Source organism: Malus domestica, chromosome 05, assembly GCF_042453785.1.
Source record: "Malus domestica chromosome 05, GDT2T_hap1".
Lineage (NCBI taxonomy): Eukaryota > Viridiplantae > Streptophyta > Magnoliopsida > Rosales > Rosaceae > Malus > Malus domestica.
Genome location: NC_091665.1, coordinates 43,987,153 through 44,006,023, shown reverse-complemented (window position 1 = coordinate 44,006,023; position 18,871 = coordinate 43,987,153). Strand labels below are relative to the sequence as shown.

Sequence of the window (18,871 nt, the reverse complement as noted above, 5' to 3'; positions counted from 1 at the left end):
CTAAATTGAATATCATTAGTCTGCTAATACAAATGGTTAATTACAACTACTTTTTGCTATCCATTTCTAATTAGGCCTGGTTAATTTATCCACAAATATCTTATACCAAACTAGTGATTGGGAGGAGAGAAATGTACGACCAAGTCAACAAACAGATGAAGAGAAAGGGGCTCTGCCACGTGTCAACTCAGGATCTACTGTACAGCCATCGTTAAAACGGATTTGTAGGTTAATTTGGCTGGTCCTAATTATGTAATTAATCCAAACCCATGCTAATCCCACCACCCCCCTCCTCACCAAAAACACGGAAACTTCTGCTTTCGTCCATATGTTGGTGACAGCTTCTGCTTTTGTCCCCTCCTCCTCCTTACACTCAATGTGGATGCAGAGGAGGATGCAGAAGCCCGAACCCCTCATCCAAAAGCACTTTTAAGAAAAAGCACCCTTCGATTGATTTAGCTTACTTAATTGTTGTACGCATATGGTTACAACTTAACGTGCTTTTCTGTTCGTCCACTCAATCTTCACCAGCATAAGAGAGAAAGAAATCCCCATCGAAAAGCACCTTTGGTTATACATAAGATCCAGGCAGGATGAACGACTTATTTTCGAGCTCGTTCAAGAAGTACACGGACCTGAAGCAGCAGGCCTACCTCGACGACGTGGAGGCCGGCAAGGAAAGCGTTAACCTCGACAAGTTCTTCGAAGACATTGAGAATGTGAAGGAGGACATGAGGCAGGTCGAGAGGCTGTACAAGCAGCTGCAAGAATCCAATGAGGAGAGCAAGACTGTGCACAATGCTCAAACCATGAAGGAGCTCCGGACCCGAATGGACTTGGACGTCGAGCAGGTCCTCAAAAGGGTCAAAATCATCAAGGGGAAGCTCGAAGGTTTAGAGCGTTCGAACGCAGAGCACAGGAACCTTCCCGGGTGTGGCCCTGGATCCTCTGCTGATCGAACGAGGACCTCGGTGGTTAGTGGCTTGGGGAAGAAGCTAAAGGACATGATGGATGACTTTCAAGGGTTGAGAGCTAGGATGACAGCCGAGTACAAGGAAACAATAGAACGCAGGTATTTCACAATCACCGGAGAGAAAGCAAGCGAGGATACCATCGAAACTTTGATTTCGAGCGGAGAGAGTGAGAGTTTTCTGCAGAAGGCGATTCAGGAGCAGGGGAGAGGTCAGATTATGGACACCATATCCGAAATGCAGGAGAGACACGATGCTGTGAAGGAGATCGAGAAGAATTTGATCGAGCTGCATCAGATATTCATGGACATGGCCGCCCTGGTCGAAGCCCAGGGCCATCAGCTCAACGACATCGAGAGCCACGTCATGCACGCAAGTTCTTTCGTGAGACGAGGCACTGACAACCTTCAGGTAGCCAAAGAACAGCAGAAGAAATCAAGGAAGTGGACATGCATTGCTATAATTCTTGGAATAGTTCTCATCATTCTCCTCCTAATTCCAATTATGTTACAAATTTTGCCTCATATGAAGTAGTAAGAGGGAAAAGGGGAAGACTTTGTTCATAGTTAGATCTTACGGCGAGTTCAGAAGGAAAAAAAAAAAAAAGGCTAATGATTTTGACGCTCCTCTTTTAGCCTCCTGCACATATTCATTTTGCAGTGCATACGTCTAAAAGTAGAGCGCCACAATCCCTATGCTAAAAGAAAAAAACCGTTTGTTCTCGAAGGGTGCGGTTTCAATGTCTCACACACAAAAATTGTGACACAAAAGTAGCGAAACTTTAGAAATGGAATCCTCCAAGCTTTTAAATCTCTCGGGGCAAAGGGACCTAATTGGCAGATGGTAAACACATGATGTAACCAATTAGAGGCATTTCTTTGTAACCAATTTTATCCTCATTTTATGAATGACATTGCCTTTTAAACTACTTTTTCCTTCCCAAACTCTTACATCTCCACACCTCCCACTTTTTTTTTTTAATAAGGGACCGGCTGGTGACTCCTCATGGTAATCTACTCTTTCGAGGGTCAGGAAAACTTACATAGGCATCTTCCTGACCACCGTCATGTGATTCACCAATGTCAGGACTCAAATCGAGAATGTGCAGTGTAAAATACAAACTTGTGATTCATCCTCAATCACTGAACTACCCAATGATAATTCTCCGCACCTCACATGTTAAAGTCAAAACCTTTTTGAGTTTGACGAGCTATGGAAATGCTTTTTCCTAAAGTGCTTTTACTAAAAATGTGCTTTTATTAAAAACATGTCCAAATCCAAGTGATTTCTTAAAGAAGTGCATTGTAAGTGTTTTTTTTTCCTTCCGGAAAGCAATTCCAGTGCTATTTTAACACAAACACTTTCCAAACAAACGCAAAAGACACAATAAAACCGCAATCAGTGCACCCGTCTCATTCGAATCTCTGATTCCTGACACTAGTTTAATAGAGTTAGGCCACGGTTGGTGCACCAAACCAAAAGTAGAAATTTTTAGGTAACTTTAACGAAAATCTTCTGGTATTGTTCATTTTAATGAAAAATCACATTTTTATACTAAAAAGTCAATCATGATATTTACTTTACCTTTTAGTTTGTTCTTATTGTTAAAACTTAAAATTTTCAAATCATTCTCATTAGTCTTCCTAAAATTTTAGTTGTGACGGGAACACAGATCGTCCACTACGTGTTTTTATGCAAGTGGTGAAAAATTTTAATTTTTAAGTTATTAACCTTTTAACACGTATAACTCACCATTTATATAGGAGCACATGGTATACCACATCGTGTGACGCCTCTCCAAAAGTAGTAGAGAAACTAATCATTGCTGCATAAAGGTGTAGAGAAATTAATCATTAATCGATCGTTCAATTTGCTTTCACAAAATGGGCATCGAACAATTTACTTTCACAATATGGCCCCAATATTGAGCAATTTCATTTCAATCACGCCACCGAGATCATATGCCATTAAAAATCAAGAAACTAGATTCAAGTACTTCCTACAATATCGTTCGGAAATCATATCTGGAACGATCAAACGATCGACACAAAATATCGAAACTAATCACTGAGTTCAGAACTCAGGCATTCCCAAAAATATACATATATATGCTGCAGCAAATTAGTAATCCGTGATAGGAGATCAGAGTTTTAGCAAGTGGCTGTGTCAACTACCATAATTCGGCAAAGCCACCATAAACGAGTTGTATGATGATTCGAGATCAAAGTGAAGCTGCCTGGACTGCTGCTCCGTCAACTCATCGGCTGCTCCCATCTTCGATAGCCTTGCAATCCACTCCTTCAGCTTTACCTTCCCCAAAAAGTCCGGTGGTAGAAAGGTCAACTTTCCAAGAGACGTTGAGAGGTCCGAGAGCAGCGGGTGCACCTGATCGACTGCCACCATATTCAGCTTCAAGGAGTCCATTGCAGTGATGAAATTCTGTGTGCATTCTGCCACAGCGGCGGCTGAGGAAGTCATGGAGGAAGCTGCAGCAGCCCGGTGCTCCACTGTGGCAGGCACCCCTGAGGTCACAAGACGGTTTATAGCCGCCGGGCAGTCCATCTTGTATGTATCTGCAAACCGCTCAATGCTTGGGATGGTGTCCTTGAGCGTGGAGGCCAATGTCTTAAAGTGGGCAATGAGTTTTTGGCATTCCGCCTCATACGCAGAAGAAGTGATCACATCCCGAATATACGCCTTCTCAAGCTTCTCAGTGGTCTTGATAATGGCGTATAGTTCGGCAAAACTATCATACATTTCTCTTTCACGCTTGTCATTGGCCAGCTTGACCTCCATTGTACTGATGTATGTGAAAGAGGAATCTCAGGTGTGCGTGTGAATGTGGAGGATTGGAGAAGAGAACGGGACACGCGCAAAGGAGAGAAAGAACCTTATTCACTGAAGAAAGAAATGCATACAAAGAAAACAAAGGGAAAGTATGAGAACCTATTTGCTTGACAACCAGCAAAAGAAACGAAAGACCTCAGCATCCACGAAAATCAACATACTTTTATGCTTGGGAAGAGAAAAATTCAATGGCATGGGTCGATTTTGGTTGCTAGAAAAATGCAGTAAACGATCAACTTATATTCATCACATACCATAAATTTCAGTTTTCTTTGGAGGTCAGGATTCCAGTTTTTTTTTTTTTATGGTCAGGACTTCGATTAATCAACCTACAAAACAGAAAACTCAAGTCAATCAAGTCTGCTGCAATATTCAGCTTTATTCAACAACAATGATGATTTCTTTTCACCCAGCATATGAACATTTCAGCTGAAATCTAAACCCTAAACAGGTCCAATTCTTCATGGAAAATTATCAAAAATTGAAAAAAAATAAATTCCATGAAAAACCCAGCAAATTAAGAACCAAAATTACCTTAGGTTATTAAGAACACACACACCCAAAAGCAAATCAGCCTCTCACACTAAGCAAACACGGAAGCAGCCATGGACGCCATGGCCCTGTCATCTCAAGAGGCCATGGCCGCAGCTTACAAACCAGAAAACCAAAGAAATCCCAGAATCCAAAACAACCCCAAATCGAAATGAACCTAAGAAACTGAAAATTCAAATTCGGAGCTCTGAGATTCTACCTAAATCGCAGCTCGGATGGGGAAAAGTTGAGAACTTTGTACTGCTGCAGCTGGGTCCGAGTGGGTGAGATTCAGAAATAAAAAATTGAAAAAAAAAATTAAAGAAAAACTCGAGGGAGGGGCCGCGCCAGGGGGTATTTGTAAAAGTCTCCGAGAACACAGAGGAGAGAGAGAGAGAGAGAGAGAGAGAAGAGAAAAGAGGAGAGAGGGGTTGCGTGCGCGTTGGCGTATATGATTGCTGCTGCTTACGGCATCTACGTGTAGCAGTTGGAAAGCGACGAGCCCTTCTCTCCTTTCTCTGTTTTCGCAGACCGCGTCGTTTTACGTCACTGCCCGCAAAAATCATTGTCATTGTGGGCTTGTTAGGCCCATTTCAATGAGCCTAATGGGCCGCCGTTTTCATGGCCTTGTATTAAGGGCCCGGCATACGATTGGGCGGGGCCTTTTCATGGGCTTGAGCCCAAAAACATTTCAATCAAACAAGACTCGTTTGGATATGCTTTAGTACTTGATTGGTACTGATATGCTTTTATAAAATGTGGGTATAAAAAAGAGCTAAGCTCAAAAATGTGTTTGGTAAACACTTAAAAACAGCTTATTTTCATAGTTTTTGGTGAATAAAAATGTGAAGCAGTAAAAATGAGCTTATTCTCAAAGCACAACAAAAACAGTTTTTTTTCAAAGCAGAGTAATATCAAACCAAAATAATTGAAAGCTGTTTTGGTGAAAATATTTTTAAAATCAATCCTCAATCAAAATATAAGTAAATTGTGAAAAAATACTTAAAATACTTTTAAAACTCAAAAACACTTTTTCAAAAAGGACTTTCAACATTTTAAAATGATCTAAACGAGCCGAAAACAAATTCCAATTCCCGGTTAACAGATTTCAATCTGTTCACTTCTCCCTCCGCCTTCTCTCTCTCTCTCTGTTTGTATAATTTGATAAATTTAGGGTTTCTTCAACCCCCAAAATCCCGGACTATGCTGCATTGAAACTTCAAAATCCTCAAAAATTTAAACTTCGCCTAATTGTTTCTATAGGGTTTAGGGTTTTTTCAGGCACTACCAATTGCTATCCCTGCAGATTCACTCTCCCATGGCGATCTCTCAGGAGCTATACCCATCGCAAGACGACCTGCTCTACGAAGAGGAGCTTCTCCGCAACCCATTCAGCCTCAAGCTATGGTGGCGCTACCTAATCGCTCGAGCCGAATCTCCGTTCAAGAAGCGCTTCATAATCTACGAGCGAGCCCTCAAGGCTCTGCCCGGAAGCTACAAGCTCTGGTACGCTTACCTCCGCGAAAGACTCGAGCTTGTAAGGAACTTGCCCATCACTCACTCGCAGTATGAAACACTAGTCAACACGTTTGAACGAGCCCTAGTGACGATGCACAAGATGCCCAGGATTTGGATTATGTACTTGCAGACTTTGACGGAGCAGAAATTGGTCACCAAGACTCGCCGGACCTTTGACAGAGCGCTGTGTGCTCTTCCCGTGACGCAGCACGATCGCATTTGGGAGCCCTACCTCGTGTTCGTGAGCCAAAAGGGCATCCCAATCGAGACCTCGCTTCGGGTTTATCGCAGGTATTTGAAATATGACCCTACCCATATTGAAGATTTCATCGAGTTCTTGATTAATTCTAGTCTTTGGCAAGAGGCTGCCGAGAGGCTGGCTGCTGTATTGAATGATGATAAGTTTTACTCGATAAAGGGGAAGACGAAACATAGGCTGTGGCTAGAATTGTGTGATTTGCTTACTAAGCATGCCACCGAGGTTTCGGGCCTCAATGTGGATGCTATAATTAGAGGTGGGATTAGGAAGTTTACAGATGAGGTGGGGCGGTTGTGGACCTCTCTTGCGGACTATTACATTAGAAGGAATTTGCATGAGAAGGCGAGGGATATATTCGAGGAGGGTATGACAACTGTGGTAACGGTGAGAGATTTTAGTGTGATTTTTGATTCGTATGCTCATTTTGAAGAGATTGTGCTTGCCCATAAGATGGAAACTGCTGATTTGAGTGATGATGAGGAGGACAAAGAGAATGGGGTTGCGGAGGATGGAAATGAGGAGGAAGAAGATCTTCGATTGGATATTAACTTGTCTGTGGCTGAGCTTGAGAAGAAAATGCTTGATGGGTTTTGGTTACATGATGATAAGGATATAGATTTGAGATTAGCTCGATTGGACCATCTCATGGATAGAAGACCTGTACTAGCAAATAGTGTTCTTTTACGACAAAATCCTCATAATGTAGAGCAGTGGCACCGAAGAGTGAAGCTTTATGAGGGCAATCCAACCAAGCAGATACTTACTTACACTGAGGCAGTGAGGACAATTGATCCAATGAAAGCGGTTGGGAAGCCTCACACTTTGTGGGTTGCTTTTGCTAAGTTGTATGAGAACCACAACGATATTGTCAATGCCAGAGTGATTTTTGATAAAGCAGTGCAGGTGAATTACAAGACCGTGGATAATTTGGCTAGTCTGTGGTGTGAGTGGGCAGAAATGGAATTGAGGCATAAGAATTTCAAAGGAGCACTGGAACTGATGAGGCGGGCTACTGCAGAGCCATCTGTTGAGGTGAAACGAAGAGGTAATGTTCATCCTTCATTGGTTTGTTTTGTAGTTTTGTATGTGTTGGAAGTTCAAATAAAAACTTTAGAGAGCTTTTTATACAGTTATTATTATGTTTCAATAATCTCAAACGTAGATATATTTCCTGAAATATCTTGCACCTGGTATCTTCCCTGTAATTCTTATGCTGCTTGCTTTTGTATTTACTTTGGAACCAGAAATTTTCTTTCCAATTTGAAAATCACCTTGATTTGCTTTGAATTGTTTGGCCATGTCTCTATTATTCTTATTCCAAATACTGTCTTTGAGATCTATAATTCTGCTGGACTTCCAAGTGCCTTCTTAATGGTAATATAATGGTGATTTTACTAAGTTTTAGCATTTGAATTGGTTAAAAGAAATGTGTCTGTTTCCCATATTTGGTTTCCATATTCTTGTTTACTTCCTTTTCCATTCTTATTGCGCTTTTTGACAGGCACTGTGTTTTTGGTTGATTCTGTGTTTGCACTAGTCTTTGGGTTTGTTAAGAGCCCCCATCGAGTTGTGGCTTTTCTATCGAGTTGTGTTTGCACTATTTTATTTTAACTGTTGAAAGGAAAAAGAAGTTAAATGGTTAGGTTAGGTTAGGTATATGGATTTTGTGGGAGCTATAATTAAACTTTGGGACTTTGGCTTATGCTGTTGCAGTGGCTGCTGATGGGAATGCACCGGTTCAGATGAAGCTGCATAAATGCTTGAGGATTTGGGCCTTTTATGTGGACTTGGAGGAGAGCCTGGGTAAATTAGAGTCCACTCGAGCTGTTTACGAGAGGATATTGGATTTGAAAATAGCCACACCGCAGATCATAATCAATTATGCATCACTTCTTGAGGTATGGCATTCCTCCCATTGCTCTTTTCTTGGAACATTCACTTGTAAGCATCTTATGTTTAGAATTTGATTGCACAGGAGCATAAATACTTTGAAGATGCGTTCAAGGTGTATCAAAAAGGTACTAAAATATTCAAGTATCCACATGTCAAAGACATATGGGTTACATATCTCTCTAGATTTGTAAAGAGATATGGGAAGAAAGAACTTGAGCGCGCAAGAGAGCTATTTGAGGAGGCTGTTCAAGCGGTACTAGCATTCTACCCCTTTAGACTTTAGTCTGGATATGATAAATTACTGTGGTATTTCTAAAGCACTAAATTTTAATTTAGCATTGATTTTCAACATTTTTTACATCGGTTAAGTTAATGATTTTGTTCATATCTGATTAGCAATCATATGGTTCATTTTTTGAGATTCTGTCTTATCATATCCTTCTTCTGTCATAGTCATACTATCCATTGTATAAAGTGAAACCCGACAAACTATTGACCTATAATTAGGGTTTTTCTATTTTATATTAATTTATACATAGAAATATACATGTACCTTTATATGTGGGGACTGCATTTTGGTGTCTTCATACTTACTGTGATTATATGTGTGCACTCTGTTATCGAGTGAATGGAATAATCACATGAATATTATAGGCCAAGTTGATATTGAAGTGCGCAATGATGTTCTCTTGGTCTAGCTGTCCAAAGTTTATCACAGTTGATTGCACGGAGCCTATATGTTTTTCATTTCAATAGTTCTCCTTCTGTTTTACTGGTGTTCTGCATATCACCCACTCTCTGTGTATTAGAATTTGTGTGGACTTTTGTATTTTTTAAAATCATTTCAGGTTTGAGTTCTTCAATATGCTAGAATGTTGCCCTTTTATATTATTATTTTATCTGATACTAACCTTAACATGGTATATCAGGCCCCTGCTGATGCGAAGAAGCCTTTGTATCTTCAATATGCAAAGCTGGAGGAGGATTATGGCCTATCAAAGCGGGCGATGAAAGTCTATGATGAAGCAACGAAGGCTGTTCCAAACCATGAGAAACTGGGCATGTATGAAATCTATATTGCCCGTGCCACAGAGATATTTGGCGTCCCAAAAACAAGGGATATATACCAGCAGGCCATAGATTCTGGTCTTCCAGACAAAGATGTGAAGACAATGTGTTTAAAGTTTGCTGAGCTTGAGAAGAGCTTGGGAGAAATTGATCGTGCTCGGGGAGTGTATACATTTGCGTCACAGTTTTCGGATCCACGATCTGATGTGGATTTCTGGAACAAATGGCATGAGTTTGAAGTGCAGCACGGAAATGAAGATACCTTCCGGGAGATGCTTCGAATTAAACGAAGTGTTTCCGCAAGCTATAGCCAGGTAAGTTCATTAGTTCTGTATCTGGTTTTATCTAAAAAGCTTATTACTTTCAGTTTTTTTTCTTTCTCCAGCAATTTAGGTAAATGTTTTATTAGGGTCTCAGAGAAAGGGTTCCTGAATTGCTCATTTTAATTTGTATCGTTCTACCAGACGCACTTTATTCTACCCGAGTATATGATGCAAAAGGATCAGAGGCTGAACATGGACGAGGCAAAAGACAAGTTGAAACAGGCAGGAGTCCCCGAAGATGAAATGGCTGCTCTAGAGAGGCAGTTGGCACCTGTGGCCAACGATACTACCACTAAAGATAGCAGTAGAATAGGCTTTGTGAGTGCTGGAGCAATTCAACAGACCGACGGAGGGATCAAAGTTACCGCAAATCCTGAAGACATTGAGCTACCGGAAGAAAATGATTCAGAAGACGACGAAAGGGTGGAGATTCAAATTGCACAGAAGGAGGTCCCGGATGCTGTTTTTGGAGAGTTGGCTAACAAGAGAAAGGAGGCCGAAAAAGACGAGGGCGGAGATGCTGATACCAAGGACGATGGCAGCCGCCTTGGTGCCCTTGAGAGAATAAAAAGGCTAAAACGAGGCGCCTGATTTACGAGCAATTTTGACGCGTATGTTCACTGACCGTATTCAGGTTTATTTTTGTCCCTTTTGCCATTGTATTTGAACCTGTATATTTTAAGCATCTCTCGAAAGTGGTTAGCTTGGCAAAAGTATGTAACACAACCGTACGCTCTCTTGATCTTTTGATGTCCCGGAGTACGGTCCGAGTTGGTAACTGAAAAAGGCTGCTATATCAATTTAGAAAGGAGGCAGATTCTCTACCCTCTCATTTCCTGTGCCTTACTGTTTGTGTGGTTACGGCTAAGTTATGTTAATATTTTATATTATTATTATTTTTTGTCTTATTATCTCTATAAAAAAATATATATAAAATGTTGACGTGATTTAATCGTGACCACATAAAATAAGAGTCTGAGTTGGTAACTGAAAAAGGCTGCTATATCAATTTAGAGAGGCTGCTATATCAATTTAGAGAGGAGGCAGATTCTCTACCCTCATTTCCCATGCCCTCTTGTTTGTGTGGTCACAGTTAAGTCATGTTAACATTTTATATTACTAAAAAATTTTTTTAACGTAGTTTAACTATAATCATACAAAACAGGAGGGCACAGAAAGTGGGAACGCAGATAATCTGTCTCAATTTGGAAACTCTCCGGTTCGATTCTCTTTAATGTAACTTTCTCATAACTTGCGTCTGCATGATTTTACACCCGGAGAAATTCTAGGATCCAACACCCGGATTACATCAGGCTAACCTCATCTGGCGTGTCGGCATAATAGGTGAGGTGTTGAATCTTGAATATTTTTCTTCTTAATCATTTCTATCTCGAATATTCAAGTACGTCTCCATCGTTGTCTATGAATACAAGCCATCAAATCAATAGTTTACACGACTAATCTTATATACTTTTAGGTTAGGACCTAAATAAAAGAATTTTAACGAAAAGTTTTCAATACTGTTCACTTTAACGAAAAATCATATTTTTACACTAAAAAATCAATTCTGGTACTATTCATTTTACTTTTTATTTTATCCTTATCATTAAAACTCAAAATTTTTAAATATTTTCGTTAATTTTCCTCCTAAATAATTAAGACCATGGACAGATGGAAAGCCTTGAGTACTCACTAATTATATTTATGGACTGGGTCTTCATCAGGTAACTTAAAGATTATAAACTTAGCTAAAATAATTAAGATTGGTGATAATGACGTGGTCCACCTACTTGAGTAGGGTTTTCACAACTGTCGGGATGCTAGTAGTCGTGGTTACGCCAGATGGCTAAGATATTATGCATCATTAGCCGTGCATTTCATCTGAGTAGAATACTATTTATTTTTTGACCAAAAGATCTAAAATTTGAAATATCTGATATTTCTGAGCACCTACGAAAATGGTGATATAATAAAAAATTTACATCGAAATGAACACTCCTAAAATTTCTTACTTTCCTTTACAGTCAAAAGAAATAACTAAGATAAAAAAGGTTTCTTTGCTTTACAGACCAACATATAATTAATATTTCCTCATAAACCCTAATTGTAATTTTGTTATATTTTTTCCTTTTTTGGGGGGTTAAAATGAATTCAAATGAAATATTAAAAATAAAATCTAGTAAATTAGATGAAAAAAACCTTTGACCAAATATGTGTATCAATGGCTTCCACCGTTGACCATCTTCTTGTACTGATCCAAAGACTGCTGTCTCTGCATCCTCATTTCATCGTTGAACTTGTTTATGAACGCCTCCACTTGGCGGTTCAACTCGTCCTGACTCAGCGACGGCTCTTTCCTCAGCCTCCCTCCACTTCCATCCCCGGTGGCGACAGTTGTCAGGCTTTGGTTGGTTGGTTCCTTAAACGTCTCTGCCTTCACCATCACTGACGTGTCCACTGCCGACGTCAAGTCAACTTTTAACTGACGGCCGTGATTCGGCAACGTCTCGGTCTTCTTCGTGTGCCTGCTCAACGGCATCGACCGACCTTCCGTTATCGCCTTCCACGTGTTCTCCAGCGTGTCGTTCCGTTTCGGCTTCGCCACCCTCAACGGCCTACCACCTGTTAAATTTCGCGGTAATATACGTCAGTAAAATGTCCACCTTACCCCTTTGAGCTAGAGATACAAAAGGGCTTATTAGACATTACGCACCACCGGATGTGATAGAGAGTCACAGACATTTGCACACCACATTTGAACTCTGCTTTGTTTTCAGACTTCTATGCCGTTACTTGATTTACCGGTAACAAATGCTCGATAATGTTTTTCAAATGGCTGAAAATATTTTTAAATACTTTAAAATGTTTTAAGATAACGAAAAGCGTTATTAAAAATGTTTCGTCAGAAATTATTACAAGCACTTTTGGATTTTAAAAAGCATGCATCTTTCGAAAGTGAGAAAGAATGCTCTGAAAATGGCAAAATTATTTTTAAATAACTGAAAATACTTCTTGTATTTTTAATTTTTAATAAAATTTTTGGTCTGCAATTAGCAAAAGTGCTTCTTATTAAACCAAATATCAAACAAACCGTAATTACGATTAAACTATTTAAAAATGAAACTAGGGTTACGAAAATGAAAATGAAAATACCTTCAGGAATGGACCTGGCCGGTTTCCGGTGACTGAATCTCGCCGAAACTGGAGGTTTCTCCACCGGCAAAGCAATCTCGTCGGACTCCAACATACTCTTCGGCGGCAAGATCACAAGCTTGTCTTCGTATTTACGATCATCTTTAATCTCAGCCGCCTCAGGCTCTGCTTCTTCTACATATCCATTGATCACAACCGCAGACGTCAGCTCATAAACAACCTCAGGCTCTCGATACCTCGGTTCGGAAACCACCTCCGACTCCGATGTCAGCTCATGAACAACCTCAGGCTCTCGATACCTCTGTTCGGAAACCACCTCCGACTCCGATGTCAGCTCATGAACAACCTCAGGCTCTCGATACCTCGGTTCGTAAATGGCCTCCGACTCCGGTTTGATCACAACCGCATACTTCAGCTCATGAACAACCTCCGACTCTCGATACATTGACTCGTAAACCGCCGGAGGATCCGAAACGCTCGCCTCCGACTCCGGTTGAAGCTTCGGCTGAGGCGACCTGCCGTGGCCATTGAACCTGGAGGAAGCGGCGATGGTGATGATGATGCAGTTGATAAGGACGTAGAGGTACGGAGGACGGAACAAGGATCGGAAGTAGGAGCACATGACCGGCAAGTGAGATGCTACGAACTCCGTCGCCATCGGAACAGAGAGCTTCATGGCCAGAGCCAACGCCACGACGCCACTCGATATTAGGACAATCTTCAGAGAAGCTAACCAAGACATTTTTTTTGGTTAATTAAGATCTTAATCAAGTTTGATTTTAATTGATTACGGTGATTACGGGGGTGAGTGTTTAAGACAGGGAGTGAGTGGGAAACTGGGAATTGGAGATGTGAGCACTGAGCGGGGGTTTGAGAGAAACGGAATTGCATGGGGAATATATAGAGAAGGAGAGTGTGGGACGCGTTCTTGTGATGGGACTTGAGCCGTCGGATTCAGAGGAGGAGTGATCGACGGTGGATTATTGTCTCGGTGAGTGAGGATGGCCCACTCTTGTTAGAGAGAATATCCGCGTGGCGACCCATACATGATCCAGAGATGAAGTGATGAGCTGTATATATTTATGGTGATGCTATTCACACATTCATTTTTACCTTCCATACATTTATTATTAATTTTCGTTCTTTAATCTTCTTCAACTTATTTAATCCAATGGCCGGGAAGGGATGTTTGAGAGGTAAAAAAACGTGTGTGGATATAACAACCTAATATTTATAGGCAGTGGCAGAACTAGAATTCTGAATGAGGAGGGGCCTTTCACAAATATGTATATATATATATATGTATATATGTATATATGTATATATATATATATGTATATATATATATGTATATATATATATATATATATGAGTGTAAAAAGTTGAATTCATAACATGTTAACATATGCAATTTGTGTAATCCTCACAAAACTGAAAAAATTCTCTTAAATTCAATACTAAGAAGAAAAAAAATGTAAAAACCCAGACAACCAAGTAAGAGGTAGGTTGTGGAAGGCTAAAGAAAATACAAAGAAGTAGAAAAAGAAGGAAAAGGGGGAGAGGTCTACAAATAAAGAAGGTGGGTTACTTTAGAAAATTATTGGGTGTATATTACTGTTAGGTGAGAGAATCGAACCAGAAGTGGGGTTGCTTTTTCCATTTAAAATTGCACATCTCTTTTAAAACTCCCCTGCCAAACTTATTGTTTCATTAGACAGCCGAAAAGATTTAAAATCAAAACAGCTTAACGACGTCGTTTGCTTCATCTTCTTCCATGAGGTTCACACGTCAGATGAAGTCAGGATGGGCCAGGGACTACCCTAGTCCCTTGGTGGCTCCGCCCCTGTTTATAGGTTTAAGTTTAAACATGCGTGGGCATGGAGTCACCACTTCTTAATTAAGCGTGTGCATGGCAGGATGGCAATTTGGCAAGTTGGCAACACATTGACAAGTGACATTAAGCGGTGAACTAGTGTTTAGTTTCCTTTTCACATTAAACTCAACCACTTATCTTTTTCTTTCTAATTTTCTTTTCATTTATGATTTTTATGTTCCGTCGTTGTACATGATATTTTATCTTTCTTAAATACAGGTTGCGTTGAGAAAAATCTAACATACAGTTTACCCTAAATATGGGTAACACAAACCACTAATTCCCTCTTTCAACAAACTCTTCAACGTTCTTCAAATCCACATCAGATGCGTTAACATCTGAAGAACAATCGCCTATCGTTTGAAGAAAATGACTTTTCAGCTCTTTTGTTTGTTTAGACCACTATTCATTTGTAAATGGGGTCACCATGTTTTTTTTCGGATCAAGGTAAAGAGGACTGGCTTTAGGTGATAGAAAAAGTTTAGTAGTATTATTATTTATCAAAAAGTATAGAAAGCTTTAGTTCGAATTAGTTCTTGAAGGCATTACTTTGAAATCTTGGGAGCATTATTTTATTTGACCGTTACTTGAGGAGAATATTAAGATCGTGAGCATTATTTTGAATTTTTTTTCTTGAACAAACGATATAATACTTCCAAAATCTTTCACTTACAAGTAAAAATGAATACCACTAGACTGTAGTACTAAGATATTTTTTGGCGTAGCAATATCATGATCATGGAAAAAAAGTTTCATAGTGTTAGAAACACGGCCTGAAACACTAAATGTAAAAATACAATAAGTTGAAAACATGAAAAAAATTCTCCAATAGTTGTGTTATTACATTTAATTTATCGAGCCGTGTTCCTGATACATGGAAGAGTCATAAACATGAGTCGCTGGTCCAAGGGGGCGGAGACGCTCCTCCCTAGCAGCTGGCCAGTGACACCGCATGTTTTGTACCTCGCAAAGTGTACCTCTAAACCGACCACGTAACCTTGATCTTATGGCACTGGATCCTGCGGCTGAAAGATTATAAGAATATTTATTTGTTTAAGTTAACTTGATTAGAATAATCTTGACTAATCTTAACCATCTAATCGACTAATCTAATGTTTTATAATTATAATCTATGGATAGATTAAGTGACCATGCTTCTTAATCAGATACGCAAAAGGATCATTACATACGTAAATATATGTTTAATGATTCAACAAATGTACGTATACCCCTAAGTCCAGCAAAATAAAAATTTAACGAATTTTCCACACCACAGTTTGCACAATGAAAAAAAACATTAAGTTTGACATAACAAACCGTAGCATGACAAAAGAAAATTTATAGCTTGATCCTTGGAGATGAACTTAATTTTTTCATGGCGTGTATATTTATGGGGTGGATCCTGGAACCAACTATTTTGCAAATTTTTTATACACGTTTTTGTATAGCTCATTCAATAATGTATGTTAACTATCCGAACTATTTATCTTTTATAACATCATTTATAGATCATCATTGAAAAAATTGGACAAATTCAAAACCATTAAAACATTAATTTGTAATGAAGAAAATAAACAAATACGATTTACAAATAAACCTTAAACCCTTAATCCAACTTTCATATGGTTTTAGATTTAAGTGATTTTTGGTAGACATGATCATTGACAGAAGACCTAAAAGATAGACGGTTTAACTCGTTAAAATACATTACGAAATAGACCTTACAAAAACATCTGTAAAAAATTATGTTACAAAAATAGTGTCACTCATCCGTCAACATTCGTTTAGGAGAAGAAAATGATGAGAGAAACTTCCTACACTCTCATAATGCCGACCACAGTGCTTATGATATTGTGCCATATGTTTTATATATCTTTCCTACATAACATTATACCATTGATCTTGAACGTCTTGGTAAAATCTGGGAGTGTAAGTAAGTTTTCCCTGAAAATGACAGTTAATTAATAATTTGACATAGAAGCAAAGAGGGGCATTAAGATGGTTGGTGCTTGTCAATTCAACTAAATATATGGCTATTTGTGTACAGGGATGAAGCCAGAAATTTAACTAAGAGGGGACATCTTAAAAAAGTTGAGCTCCTTTTTTGGACAAATAAAGCTAGTTATTTTACAAATGCTGAAAAAATTAATTACAAAAGCCTAATTTATTACTCTATTGTCTAATTTTGTCTTTAATTGTTGACAATCTAATGCTCATTTGTACTAATTAACCAAGTACATGCAACTCAACAAGGTTTAGACATTAGTGCATGAGAAAAATATACAAGACGAAAAGACATTTAAAAACTAAAAGAGTATTTTCATTATTTTAATATGATTAATTGAATAATCCGCAAAGCATGATTAATTGAATAAATTGTAATGAAACAAAAGGGATGAGAGAGGGCATGTACCCCCACTAGGCCTTACCTCCCTCCGTCTATGTTTGTGTAGACATCTGACGACTGACCATACGATGCATTCATGAAAGATGACCTACAAATATTTGAAGTCTTGAAGAAGATCAATAGTATCCATTATTTGAAATTTAAATAATAATATCCACACTTAACATGGCCCTTATAGCATTTGTAATAATACTACCACAATTCCTAATCAGGAGAAAACGGACAACCGAAACAACGGGAAGTTTTCGGTAGACAACTGCAGAAGAATTAACAGATAAACAAATGGGCAAACTGAAGATTAGTCAATTGTTCACAGAGATGTAATTAGTATTTTGGACGTTAAATGACAGGTAATTACTTGGTAATTATATATGGAAGTTAAATTGTCAATTAAGCGATATATTATATATATATATGGAGACAAACAGAAGGTTAGTCAACTGGTCGGTGTGCTTTAGTTTCAGGTGAACTTCTGGTCGTGATACTTTTTTGTCCACCTGAACTCTCCCAAATTGCAAAGTAAAAATCTACACTTATATTATGACATGTGAGTTAGTAAAATCACGTATCTTATTAAACTAAAAAAAAGCTCTCAAGTGACATAAAAAAGAGCGACCTTAAGCTAACAAAGCTCCCCACTTTGTGAGGGAAGAAGAAACGTCTATCGTATACAGTCTTACTATTACTTTGCAAAGAGTTTGTTTCCATGACTCGAACCCGTAACCTTTTGGTCACAAAGAAGCAACATTTCTGTTGCGTCAAGACTCGCAATTTATTAGAATTCCTTTGTCCCACATCGGCTAGAAGGCTTGAGAACAAGCCATTTATATAGAATTACCTTACTCTAACTAACAACGAGGCCTTTTGTATTAAAACCCCACACCTGACGGATTGAGCAGGTGGCCAAGTGGGGACAGTATCAGTGTTGATGGATTGAGCAGGTGGCCAAGTGGGAACAGTATCAGTGTTGTTGGAGTGGGCCCATAGCCCGTCTATCTGAAATTTAAGACAATTCTAATAATAATCCAAGGAACCACCAAATTTTATATCAACTAGCGTGCGTCTTTAATTTGTGTAGACAAAGTGCGTGTCATGGTATGAAATTGTAACTAGTCGCTCTCAAAAATTAGTTAATTGCAGAAGAAACTAAATAAATAGAGGAAAAGGTAATTGATTGATAAAGATGCATCGTTAGTTGCCTGTTGCCTCCTTCGGAGGCAACTACAGACTACCCCATGAAACTCCTCCGAAGTCCCATGAGATTGGTCGTTGTTTTATGAGCAATTTTTTTTTTGTTTTTTTGTTTTTGATGAATTTGGGATACGGTGGCGTAACATTACCATACCACTAATATAATAGCACACGAGTTAGTATTTCGTTACTTATTTTAAATAATATAATATACCAATTATGTCGTCCACCTTTACTATAACTTATGAAATTATACATTACATGATTTGTGCTGGTGATTCACATAAAAGTTTATGTTTGCTTCGTGACGGGTGTGGCAATGTCATGCAAGATGTTAATAGCTTCCCTTTAAACGAACAAAATATTTAGGCTATCATGGACATGTAGAAATATTTGACAGACTAAACTACAAATATCATGAACATGTAGAAAAATTGGCAGTTAACATACAGTAATTATCAGCGAAACAAGGAGGGACAGATAGATGGTGCTTGTCGACTCAAATAATATGCAGTAGGTTTATTTGTCTGACCAGATGATGAAAAATCATCTAGAACTTGTAGAAAATAAGCAAGATTTAACAATATGAAAAGCAAGTCCACATCGAAATACCAAGTAATTAAATTGCAAACCATATAGTGGGGTCGTGGATATATAGATAGATAAGGCACTTTAGTCAAAATGGTATCTGAGATTGGTTTAAGCCATCATTTTGGTCTCTGAGATTTAACATTATAGAACTGGTCATGAGTTCCATCATCAATAATTTTGGTCAACGTGAAAATTTTCTATTAAATAAGGGACCAAAACGACAAAAATATCTTAATTTAATAAACA

The 18,871-nt window shown here is 38.8% G+C and overlaps 4 protein-coding genes across 6 annotated transcripts; 2 read left to right on the top strand and 2 right to left on the bottom strand.

The window, feature by feature from the left end:
- The first annotated feature begins 332 nt into the window (after positions 1-332).
- Positions 333-1,899, top strand: LOC103434723 (syntaxin-124-like). The gene has a single exon (XM_008373073.4). The coding sequence runs from the start codon at positions 594-596 to the stop codon at positions 1,503-1,505; it is 912 nt and encodes a 303-aa protein (XP_008371295.2). The 5' UTR covers positions 333-593; the 3' UTR covers positions 1,506-1,899.
- A 1,004-nt stretch (positions 1,900-2,903) lies between these two features.
- On the bottom strand, positions 2,904-4,882 carry LOC103434724 (vacuolar protein sorting-associated protein 28 homolog 2-like). Of its 3 annotated transcripts, none has more exons than XM_008373075.4 (3): positions 4,570-4,882; positions 4,073-4,147; positions 2,904-3,869 (listed from the first exon to the last, which is right to left on the bottom strand). In XM_008373075.4, exon 3 carries the CDS (start codon positions 3,765-3,767, stop codon positions 3,138-3,140), a length of 630 nt encoding a protein of 209 aa, XP_008371297.1. In that variant the 5' UTR covers positions 3,768-3,869; positions 4,073-4,147; positions 4,570-4,882; the 3' UTR covers positions 2,904-3,137. The 3 variants fall into 3 exon arrangements, with proteins under 3 accessions (XP_008371297.1, XP_008371296.1, XP_008371298.1); XM_008373074.4 differs by having other exon boundaries at positions 4,353-4,859; XM_008373076.4 differs by lacking the exon at positions 4,073-4,147 and having other exon boundaries at positions 4,570-4,773.
- A 497-nt stretch (positions 4,883-5,379) lies between these two features.
- On the top strand, positions 5,380-10,242 carry LOC103434725 (uncharacterized). The gene is made up of 5 exons (XM_008373078.4): positions 5,380-7,171; positions 7,840-8,024; positions 8,102-8,272; positions 8,949-9,401; positions 9,552-10,242. Exons 1-5 carry the CDS (start codon positions 5,668-5,670, stop codon positions 9,999-10,001), a joined length of 2,763 nt encoding a protein of 920 aa, XP_008371300.1. The 5' UTR covers positions 5,380-5,667; the 3' UTR covers positions 10,002-10,242.
- Positions 10,243-11,328: 1,086 nt separating this feature from the next.
- Positions 11,329-13,440, bottom strand: LOC103434726 (uncharacterized). The gene is made up of 2 exons (XM_008373079.4): positions 12,564-13,440; positions 11,329-12,032 (listed from the first exon to the last, which is right to left on the bottom strand). Exons 1-2 carry the CDS (start codon positions 13,303-13,305, stop codon positions 11,629-11,631), a joined length of 1,146 nt encoding a protein of 381 aa, XP_008371301.2. The 5' UTR covers positions 13,306-13,440; the 3' UTR covers positions 11,329-11,628.
- Positions 13,441-18,871: the final 5,431 nt, after the last annotated feature.

Bases quoted from the DNA above. Each gene is read 5' to 3' on its own strand.
- LOC103434723 (XM_008373073.4), top strand. From the start codon at position 594: ATGAACGACTTATTTTCGAGCTCGTTCAAGAAGTACACGGACCTGAAG.
- LOC103434724 (XM_008373075.4), bottom strand. From the start codon at position 3,767: ATGGAGGTCAAGCTGGCCAATGACAAGCGTGAAAGAGAAATGTATGAT.
- LOC103434725 (XM_008373078.4), top strand. From the start codon at position 5,668: ATGGCGATCTCTCAGGAGCTATACCCATCGCAAGACGACCTGCTCTAC. The intron at 7,172-7,839 runs GTAATGTTCATC...ATGCTGTTGCAG, and splicing joins TGTTGAGGTGAAACGAAGAG to TGGCTGCTGATGGGAATGCA. The intron at 8,025-8,101 runs GTATGGCATTCC...TTGATTGCACAG, and splicing joins ATTATGCATCACTTCTTGAG to GAGCATAAATACTTTGAAGA.
- LOC103434726 (XM_008373079.4), bottom strand. From the start codon at position 13,305: ATGTCTTGGTTAGCTTCTCTGAAGATTGTCCTAATATCGAGTGGCGTC. The intron at 12,033-12,563 runs GTATTTTCATTT...GAAATTTAACAG, and splicing joins GGCCAGGTCCATTCCTGAAG to GTGGTAGGCCGTTGAGGGTG.